This window comes from Monodelphis domestica, chromosome 5 (genome assembly GCF_027887165.1).
Source record: "Monodelphis domestica isolate mMonDom1 chromosome 5, mMonDom1.pri, whole genome shotgun sequence".
Taxonomy (NCBI): domain Eukaryota; kingdom Metazoa; phylum Chordata; class Mammalia; order Didelphimorphia; family Didelphidae; genus Monodelphis; species Monodelphis domestica.
The window spans coordinates 307,123,377-307,134,218 of NC_077231.1; the positions used below are offsets into that span (position 1 = coordinate 307,123,377).

General features: G+C 48.0%; 1 protein-coding gene across 1 annotated transcript in view; it reads left to right on the plus strand.

Annotated features, from left to right (window-relative positions):
* Positions 1–10,842, plus strand: part of NOD1 (nucleotide binding oligomerization domain containing 1) — a 38,893-nt gene that overhangs the window by 7,369 nt on the left and 20,682 nt on the right. Inside the window, exon 2 of the mRNA XM_001381483.5 lies at positions 7,968–8,320. Coding sequence (XP_001381520.4) covers positions 8,126–8,320 — 195 coding nt within the window. The 5' untranslated portion in view covers positions 7,968–8,125. The remainder of the gene's footprint in view (positions 1–7,967; positions 8,321–10,842) is intronic.

Genomic DNA, 10,842 nt, shown 5'->3' on the forward strand with positions numbered 1-10,842 from the left:
TTGCCGGATCCCTCTAGTTGTGCTCATTCAGTCTACACTCTCACACTCTCTTTGGCCACAGAAATATCTCGAGAAGTTTGCCTTTCTCAAATCCAGAATTACTACACCCGTGACATTTCCCTGATGAACCAGCCATGTAACCTATTAAAAAAAGGAAGTACGGTTAGCATAACCTGATTTTGAGAAACCCCTCCCAGGTCCTAGTGACTGCCATTTCCCTTTTTAAAAGTGTGTCGATTTTTTATTGATCACTTTTATTTTGACATTGCCTAGATCTCTCTCCCTATCTCTCTTCCTCTCCTGCTTCCCAGAGAATCATCCTTTAAAAGATATTAAAAAGAAAAACAGGAAGAATAGGGAAAAAATCAGCACAACTAATCAATACAGGAGGGGAAAAATCATGAATTCTATGTTGTGTTCCTCAGTGTTGTGGTGAAAATTTTCACCTTTTAAGAGTATTATAATATTGAACAATGGCCGCCAAGGAATTTACTTATGAAATTCCTAAAATGAAACACTCAAGTCAGAATGGAGTTTATGGAGGTTTAATCACACTGGGAGTAGGGAAAAGGAGAGGGAGAGAAGGAGAGAGGAGAAAAGGGAAAGGGGGTTACTCAACCTCTGACCAAGGCAGAGGGAGTTTAGGCCCAAAGGGCCAAGGTGGAAGCAATCAGTCCTTGACTCACGTGACCGATCTGAAGGGAAGCTGTCTGCGGGCCTCCTCACTGTTCAAGCTTCTAACACGAACTGGCGTCTAGCCCTGTCTACAGGAAGTGAGCGAATCCCAGAGGCTGCTCTCTCCGTCACTTCCTGTGCCTCACACATGCCAATGGTGGCTCAAGCTTGGCTTAGGACAGCCCGGGTGGGCAGCTAGTTATTTCTGATTTGTCATTGACTAGCACATGCCCGTGTAGTGTGGGTGTGCACAATTTTTGGGTGCTAGACCAAGATGGAGATTTTAAAATTCACAATCCCCCCTGATGATGATTGGGGGACTAGTCTCCCCAACTGATCACTAAACATAAGCGTACTGCACCCCAAAAATTTCTAACTGTAAGTGTATACAAAATTTTTACCCACTAAGAGGAAAACTATAATAGTTGTAGATATGGGGAAATAGAGGAGAGAGAAAGACAGCAAACCAATGTTTTGCTGGGTGCATTGACAAAAGCCAATTAGGGGGCAGTCCCCTTTGGCATAAGAGTGTACATTCAAAAAATGTTCAATCAACCACACCCCAAGGTTCATTCTGGATCTTCCTGTAGTGAAAAGGTTTAGATATCTTTCTGCAAACAGTTCATTCTCTGGATTCAGTTAGTTAGCTAGCTTCTTCTCTGAAGATTTCTCTCTCGAACAAAATTTAAATCTTGGATTTGATGAAATACAATCCCCCCTGAAGAAAGTGTTGAAAAAAACACTGAGTCCAGCTGAGGATTCAAGTTTTAGTTGTGGGGGTGTGTGAGTTAATCCAAAAGGAAAACAAAACAAAATGAAATAAAATAAAAAACAAAATCAAAAGAAGAAAAAGGGAAAAAATTAAGGGAAAAATATAGACCCTTTATATATACATATATTTATATTAAAGAAGAAACTAATATTATTGTAGAATAAAATTAATATTGATTGTATGTACCTTAAGTACATAGAAATGAGAAAAAAAGGGGAAAAATAAAATATTGTAAAAAAGGATAATAATAAAATAAGGAAAAGAGAAAAAAGGAAAAAAGAAGAAAATTAAATTTAGGAATTCAATGTGTCAAAAGCAGAATAAAACAGTTCCACTTGTCAGTGGGTAGTTATCTCCAATGCATGTATAGGGTATAGTCAATCAGTCTCAACAGAAGATGCTCTCTTTACATGTGAGCAGTGAATCCAAGAGTCCTTTTCTCCAACCTTTATAGATGTTGGAGTAGTTAACAATATTTGGAATGGTCCTTCCAGGAAGGCTGGGTTGCTCCAGTAACACTGGAAGTTCTTTATATACACCTTGTCTCCTGGGTTCAGGGCATGAAGTGGGAAGTCTAGTGGTCCGGCTTGTACTGCAGCTCTGGATTCATGAAGTTCACACAGTTTGTGCCGTAACTCCTGTATATAGGAAGCAATAGTAATATCTCCCCCAAATAGCGATGTATAAGCCGGGGAGAAAGGCTTAGCCTGTATAGGTGGATGTCCAAAAAGCATCTCAAATGGTGAGATGTGTAAGTCTCCTCTAGGCCTGCTTCTAAGATAAAATAGGGCCAGAGGGAGAATTTCAGACCATTTTAAATGGGTCTCAGTGCATAATTTGCCAATCATAGTCTTAAGTTCTTTATTCATCCTCTCCACTTGGCCTGAGCTATGGGGGTGATATGAAACATGGAATTTTGGAGTTATCCCCAAGCAAGAATATATCTGATTTAGAACTGAATCAGTAAAATGACTTCCCCTATCAGAATCAATACGTGCTGGCAGGCCAAAGCGAGGAATAATTTCTTTTAAAAGCACCTTAGCAACAAAAGCTGCTGTGGCTCGGGCTATAGGAAATGCTTCTGGCCATCAGGTTAGTTGGTCTACTATGACCAAACAAAATTTATATTGTCCAGCCTTTGGCATCGTTATGAAATCTATCTGCAGGTGCTCAAAAGGTGTGTGAGCCAGAGGACGCCCACCAAAGGCTTTTCCACAATATGCATGTTGGTTATATGCCTGGCAGGTAGGGCAGGCTGAACACACTTTAGAGGCTATGGTAGTTATACCAGGGGCTATCCATACTCTCTTAACAGAGTCCACGATGCCCTGGGTACCAAAGTGGCCATTATTATGAACAGATTGGCAAATTTGGTGATAGAAACTTCTAGTAAGCAAACCAGATGAGAAATGTGATTCTATTGGCTCCCTAAATGTAGTAGGTGTTTCAGGAAAACCGTTAAAGGTCCAAAACTTCTCCTCGCATGGTACGCGTGGGACCCCTAACTGTTGAACATTCTTTTCTTCTAATGCCTGGATCCCCCACAAATTTGCTGGGGAGAGATTTACTATGCAAATTACAAGCCACAATAATGTGCGCCCCAGATGGCTCCCTCTCCTTAGAAGTGTCTGAGGAAACCTTAAATTTACTCCCTGTATTTCTCTCAGAGAGCCAGGAGGCAAAGGAGCCTCCCATCTTTGAAATACGTACAGATATACCAGAGTCTCTTTGGGCCACATCTTCTACTGATGTAGGCTTACTTAAATCAGCTGCTCCCATGCAAATAAAAACTAAATCCAGCCCACCTCCTTGCATTCCTCAGTATCCTCTCTCCAAGGAGGCAACAGAGGGCATTACCCTAATAATAAACTCATTAATTGACCAAGGAATAATTTTCCCTTGTAAATCTGAATACAACATGCCTATCCTCCCCGTTAAAAAACCAAAAAGAGGACCCGATGGCAAACACCTCTATAGATTTGTACAGGATTTGAGGGCTGTGAACAATCACGTTATAAAGAGACACTCCGTAGTTCCCAATATCAATACTATTATTTCTTCTATTCCTAGCACAGCTACACTTGTGCTCAGCCTTCTTTTCCATACCCATACATGAGAACTCGAGGCATATTTTTGCTTTCACCTGGAATGGCACCCAATATTCCTGAGTCATCTGCCCCAGGGTTATGTAGAAAGTCCGACCTTATTTGCACAAATTTTGGGACAAGATACAGATAATATAAAATTTAAAGACAGCAAATTAATAAAATACGTAGATGACCTACTCTTGGCTTCCGCAAATGCAGAAGCATGTCAGGAAGATAGTAAACACCTTCTTTTGGAATTGCACAAAAGAGGTCATAAGATCTCGAAGGATAAAGTTCAGTGGTGTCTCCCCAAAGTAGAATATTTGGGGTTCATTCTGACAGCTGGTGCCCGCTCTATTTCTCCATCTCTCTCTTGCTCTTTTGGACTTCCGTTTTGGAACAGAGGTGTCTCTTCCATGATGTGAGGTTATTTTGCCTAGGCCTCTGGCCTAGGCACATGTTTCTTACTTGTATATTCTTTCATCCTTAATCCTTAATAAACCTCTAAAAAATATAATACTCCTTGCAGAGAGAAACTAATTTCTACCTGCCTCAGTCTCCCCATATTCCTAAATTTTAATCTTTACACCAGCCATAGACCCCTTTTCCTCATCTGTGCTAAGGAGCAGTGGGCAGTGCCTTCTTTAGTCTTCTTCAGCATCAAACTTGTTCTTTAAAAATTTTTTTTTTATTTTAAGACAAACAGGGGTTAAAGGACTTGTCCAGGGTCACACAGCTAGGAAGTGTCTAAGGCCAGATTTGAACCTAGAACCTTCTGTCTGTAGGCCTAGCTCTCAATCCACTGAGCTACCCAGCTGTCCCCCCCTCCAATCTTTATAATTTTAGCTAAAGCATATTAGATTCTGCTCTAGCTCTTTAACTCTATGTGAGTCTTTCTGATTCAAGTATTTAAATAGCCTATTGTTGATTCTAACTTCCAATCCATTCTACTATCTTCCATTTTATGGGTGAGCTCATCCCATTCACATCCAGTGTTATGATTACTGAGTATTTCCCTTCATCCCATTTTTTCCTTTTTTTTCTTCTCACTCTCCTTTTATTCTATCTATCCCCTTTCATCATGCCCCCTCTATTTCCTCTGATCCCCTTCTCCTCCTATTTCCCTGTTGGGAAAGATAGATTTCTATATGCAACATTTAATTTATGAAGTGGCTACTACTACAACTACTATTCTAGACACTGAGGATACCAGTACTAAAAAATGTCCTTTCCTAAAAGTGGTCCCCCTAAATGAACCCAGCCCCCCAAATGGGGTCTAACTGGGACCCAGGATGGCCTAACTCTTCCCTTGGTGGGTGGAAGAAACTTCTAGGCATAAGCTGCTCCCCCCGACCTCCAGCTGGAGTCAGAGGGGTGGCCCTAAAATCAAAGAGAGAATGACTAGTCACCATGGCCACCACCCAGGCTTAGCCCTCTCACATTGTGAGTCTTGTGTTCCTCCCATAGTTCTCTTCTGTTGCCAGTCTGGAAGAAACTGACAGTCCTTTGTGCCGCCTTTGGCTGTAGAGTACGTCATTTGTCAATAAACACAAGCTGAAACGTTAAGAAAACAAACCCACACTTAGAACACGCAGCCCTTTCCACGGGAACTGCCGTGCGGCCTCCCACCATTTAAATGTTCTGTGAGGTGGTTCCTTTGGGCCTGGTGCCTTGAACTCACCCAAGACATGTTGTCAGGTGGGGAAACTGAGGTGCAGAGAAGAGACTGACTGGCTGAGGCTCCCACAGCTACTCAATGTCTGGAGTGGGGCGCCAGCCCAGGTCTCCCCTTTACTCCACCCTGTGGTTCTTGCTTTTGGAGGCCCCTCAAATCGCCGGCCTCGCCGTTCCGCGTGTTTTGGAAGCCATCGAGACCCCCAGGAGTGGAGCCGCCGCCATGTCCAGCAGCCGACAGGTCTGGGACAGCTTCTCGGGTTGGGTGAGCAGCATCAGGATGAACTTCGTCTCCCTGTTCCTTGTGGGTTCAGATGTGGTCCCTGGAGGGTCGTGATCGATTCTGATTACCAGGAAAGAAGGGGGAAACAAATACTTATTAAGCACCTATTCAGTGCCAGGCACAGAGCTCTACAACTATTATCTCGTTTGATCCTCCCAGCAATCCTGGGAGGTGGTGGTTTTACAGGGGAGGAAACTGAGGCAGGCAGGATGAGTGACTTGCCAAAGGTCACACAGCTAAGGTGTGTCTGAGGCTGAATTTGAATTCAAGTCTGCTTTTAAAGATGACCCACAGCTGCTCTCTAAGGCCGCTCCAGGTCTAGGCACCAACTCCAGGAGCCCCCTGTGCAAAGGGGCTCCCCTGGGAGAGGGGTGCAGGAGATGGAAGGGACTGATGACCTCACCCTCCTCTGTAAAGTATGTCCACCAATTGAGCTAGCTGGTCTGACACAAAGCTTTTGACTGACAGTTCAGGGCCCATGAGTCCATTCACAAAGGGGCTTCCCAATTTGTGACCCATTGGAGTCAGGAAAGCTGCTTCCTCCTCACAGTTCTTGTACTGACCTCAGCAAGATCTCTGGGCCTCAGTTTCCTCAACTGTAAACTGACCTCCAAGAGCCCTTCTAGCTCCAACCATCAGGGCTTTGCTGTCCTGGGATGCTTTGGGGGGGGGGGGGGCGGGAGGGGTGTGACAGCAGCTGTTTTCAGTCCTCCCTGGGACATCTGGTGGTTTTTCTTTCTTTTTAAATTTTTATTTAATTAATTAATTTAGAATTTTTTTTCATGGTTACAAGATTCATGTTCTTTCCCCTCCCCTCCCCCCCCGTAGCCAACACACAATTCCACTGGGCTTTACATGTGTCATTGATCAAAACCTACTTCCATATTATTGATGTTTGTACCAGGGTGTTCATTTAGAGTCTATGTTCCCAATCATGTCCCCATCGAACCATGTAATCAAGGAGTTGTTTTTCTTTTGAGTTTCTGCTCCCACAGTTCTTTCTCTGGGTGTGGATAGCTTCTTTCTCATAAGTCGCTCAGAATTGTCCTGATTCACTGCATTAGAAGTCAGTTACATTTGATTGTGCTACAGTGTATCCATCTCTGTGTACAACATTCTCCTGGTTCTGCTCCTTTCACTCTGCATCACTTCCTGGAGGTCTTTCCAGTTCACATGGAGTTCCTCCAGTTCATCCTTCCTTTGAGCACAATAGTATTCCATCACCAACAGATCTCACAGTTTGTTCAGCTGTTCCCCAATCGGAGGACATGGTAGTTTTTCTTCGCCCATTTATGCCTAAGCAGCCTTTCCATCGTCGTCCTCAGTGTGTCTTTATCACGGTGAGGGGAGCCGTGACAATCATGGCTCCCACTGGCAGAATTCTTTGATTTACAAAGTCCTTTGTGTGGACTGTCTCATGGGAGCCTTTCAGCAGTCTGCCAGGCAGGTGGCATATCCCATAGTCAATGTCCAAGGCAAAATTCAAACTCAGGCCTTCCCGAATTCTGGTTCAGAACTCAGCCCCTTGCACCATCCTCAGTGCCTGCCGATGGATCTTTGTCATTAGAACCCTTTGTGAAAGCCTTATTTGACTTCTCCTGCTGAAAAGTAAGCTTGGATGCTCCTAGACCCCCAACTCGTCCTGGTGACTGTGTGTGTGTCTGATTGTCCGTGTGTCCGTCTGTCTAAACTGTAAGGTCCTTGAGGGCAGAGACTGTCTTTTGCCTCTTTGTTATCCCTGGAGCCTGGGAGGGTGCCCGGTGCATAGTAGGTGCTGAAAGAATATTGATGGGTTGATCCTCCAATCCCAAGGCCAGCGGGAAGGGTGGGGGATTGTTCAGGCACCGCCCTCTCCCCCCCTCCCCCCCAGCCTGGGTTCAGGCTCCTGAGTTGAGGTCCTGGGCCAGTCACCAATCCCCGGGGAGTCTTGGAGACTTGTACTCCAGGCAGGACTCCTGAGGCGTGCACCTCCCTGGTCACCAGAAGGGGCTGGAGAAAGAAGGAAGGAGAGGCTTTTCCCTCTTTTTGTTCTAAATTAAGCAACTTCCCAGTGCTAGTGAGAAGGTTTCACTGCCCTATTTCAAAGGGAAAAGCTTTTTTCTGAAGTCCAGACAGGCAATATTGTTAAATTAATAGGAATAACTTTGCAGGGTTTCACCAGAAATAAAGTAGAGGTCGCTGGCTCTCCCAATAATCCCTTCTTGGACCAAATCACTGTCTCTCCTTTTTATCCCAGAAAGGACGGCAGGAAATAGAATGGGGAAAGAGCTGGCCTCGGCATCAGGGAGAGCAGAGTTCAAATCCTGCCTCCTTTACACTTAGTGGCTACGTGACCCTGGGCAAGTCCCTCCACCTCCATCTACCTGTTTCCTCGACTGTAAAATGGAACAAGTGAGAGAATACTGGGAGAGGCCTCAGCACAGGGCCCAGCGTGTCGCGGGGTGAGTAACACGTGCTTGTTCCTTTTCCCCTGCAGCAGAACACAAAGGCGACGGCGGCTCCGTTTTCACAGCAGCTTCTGGCTTGTGTGTTCCAGGCTCTTTGGTGAGGAAGGAGAAGCCACAGGCATGACGGGTCAGAGAGAGGCGCAGCCGAAGATGAATCTGGGCAGAGGCCCTTCTTGTTCCCCTCGCGATGGAAAGCCGAGTCCTTCCTGATGGGAAGGCCCCGGGGCCCCCCTCCTTCATGAAGCTGCTCAAGGTGGACCGAGAGCTGCTGGTCACCCACATCCGGAATGTCCAGTGTCTGCTCGACAACTTGATGGCCAATGACTACTTCTCTATGGAAGACGCCGAGATCGTGGGGGCCTGCCCCACGCCGCCAGACAAGGTGCCGCTGCTCTCTCTCCCCCCTCTCTCCTTCAGCTGAGGGGGCTGGGAGGACTTCCTCCCTGGCCCCAGAGGCCATTGGGTGCGAGCTGAGCACCGTGTAGGGGGCTGGGTGACCCACTGACTGGCCAATTCGAGGGGTTTATAATAAATGCCTTTATTCTGTCTGTAGAAGAATCCTGGCAAATGGGTGGTAGAAAGGGCATCGGTTACGAGTCCGAGAACCCAGCTGAGTTCAAACTTCCCTTCTGAGTCCTCCTGCCTGTGTGACCTTGGACAAGTCCTTTCCCCTCCCTGGGCCTCCATTGTTTCTTTTGTAAAACGAGAGGGTCGGACTAGATGGCCTCAGAGACCCCTCCCGACTCCAGAGAAATGATTCTCTCCCAAATAGTGACGCAGAACCTCCTAAAAGACTGGCTCTGCCCCTGCCCCTGCCGTCCATTTTCACTGTTTACAATTTGTCATCAGAAAGGAAGGCCTCACTGCTGTGTTGCCTCGATAGGGTGGGAAGAGCCCGGGAGGCTTCCCTCTGCGGCGGGCCTCTGCTCTGACAGGTCCCGGGACGGGGATCTCCCTGCTCCCACGGCCGCCCGCTGCCCTTCTGACCATTCGGGGCCTTTCCCCGGCCTGCGGACCTCGCTTCCTCCTCCTTCTGTCTCGGCTCAGGCTCCCTCATCTCCTGCAGCCCCTCCGGGCTCTTGTTTCTGACCGAGCCAAAGAGGAGCGCCCGAGCACGGACAGAAGCCCCACGGCCGGTCCCGAGAGCCAGCCGGGCTGCTGCCCGCCACGGAGAGCCCCCAAGTGGCCCAGCCCTGGACTCCCTCCTCCTGTGGCCCAGGCGTCCCCGAAGCGGGAGGAAGTCCCCAGGAGGGAGGCAGCGCATATCCCTGGATTTTTCCCAGTGTATGAATCAGTTGCGGATGGTTTTTCTTCCTCTTTTTTGTTTCTAAAACAAACTTTTTAAAATCTGGCCTCAGAAGCTTCCCAGCGGTATGACCCTGGGCAAGTCACTGAACCCCCATTACACACCCCTCACTGCTCCTCTGCCTTGGAGCTAACACTTAGTACCGAGTCTTGAGGCAGAAGGGAAGGGACAAAAACCAAACCCGTGGCGACTCCTGGGCTGGACTGGTCCAGCCACTCGTTCTCCCAGCTGGACGAGCAGCTTCACGCAGCACGGGGGTGGGGCCCGATCCGAAGGCACCCCCTTTCCCACCCCCGCACCCTCCGTGGGGCGAGCTGACGCCTGCCTGTCCGCCTGTCCCTCGCCAGGTCCGGAAGATGCTGGACCTGGTTCAGAGCAAAGGGGAGGAAGTGTGCGAGTACCTCCTGCACGTGCTGCAGCAGATCCCGGACGCCTTCGTCGACCTGAAGCCGTGGCTGGCCGAGCGCAGCTTCTGGCCCTCCGAGCTGGTGCGCAGCAGAGTGGTTGTCAACACGGACCCAGGTAAGCCGAGGAGCCGCCGGGCCCAGCCAGCCCCTGGGCTTCCTTGCCAGGAGCCCCAGAACCTCCCAAGGGTGCCCCCCTCCTCCCTCCCAGCCCCCTCTCCGAGGTTCCCTTCAGTCGGTCGTCCAGCAGTATTTATTAGGCCCAGCCCCCTTGGGCCACCGTGATTCCTGGCCCCAAAGTCCACAGTGCCCACAGGAGGCTCGACACCCTCCGATCCGGCAGTGGATCCGCAGCCATTTGTTCATGAAGCCCCCCTATGTGCCAGGCACTGTGCTGGGAGTGGAGGCCGCGAGTCCAAAGAATGAGATCATCCCCACTCCCGGCCCTCCATGCCAATGCAGAGAGGTCGAGGACTTGGAATGGAGGAGGTAAATAAGCTAGTGAGGAGGGGGCTATCCCGACAGGCTTCCTGGAGAAAGCAGGCAGTGGACTCTTGGCTAGTTTTGCCAAACTGCTTTTGTTTCCTCCTTTTATTTTCATTCTTGGAACAAAGAAGCCCCCACATCCTCTGATTCTGCCTTCCTCCCGTCTCGCAAACGTGCCCCCTTCTTTCCTGGTGTAAAGATTAAAATTTAGGGAGACGGGGAGACTGAGGCAGGTAGAAATTAGTTTCTCTCTGCAAGGAGTATTATATTTTTTTAGAGGTTTATTGAAGATTAAAGGTTAAAGAATATACAAGTAAGAAACATGTGCCTAGGCCAGAGGCCTAGACAAAATAACCTCACATCACGCAAGAGACGTGCCTGCTCCAAAACGGAAGTCCAAAAGACCCCCAAAAACCTTTGCCACCAGCTTAAATCCTTCCTTGATCTCGGCCCACCTCAGAATTCCCGTGAGATTACAAAGCATTTTGGGGAAGTGGAGCAAAGGCTTGTGGGGATTGTAGTCCTGTATTCGAGTCTATTTTTTACACTGGATCCTTCCATTGACCTGCAGGGGGAGGGGGGCTGCCCAGTGATCCTCCACGCAGCCCCCAAAGTGAGTTTCCTAAAGCCTGACAGTCACCCCCATTTCCAGTAATTCCAGGAGTTTCCTCACTGCCCCAGGAAGAGGCTAAAATCTTCTGTTTGGCC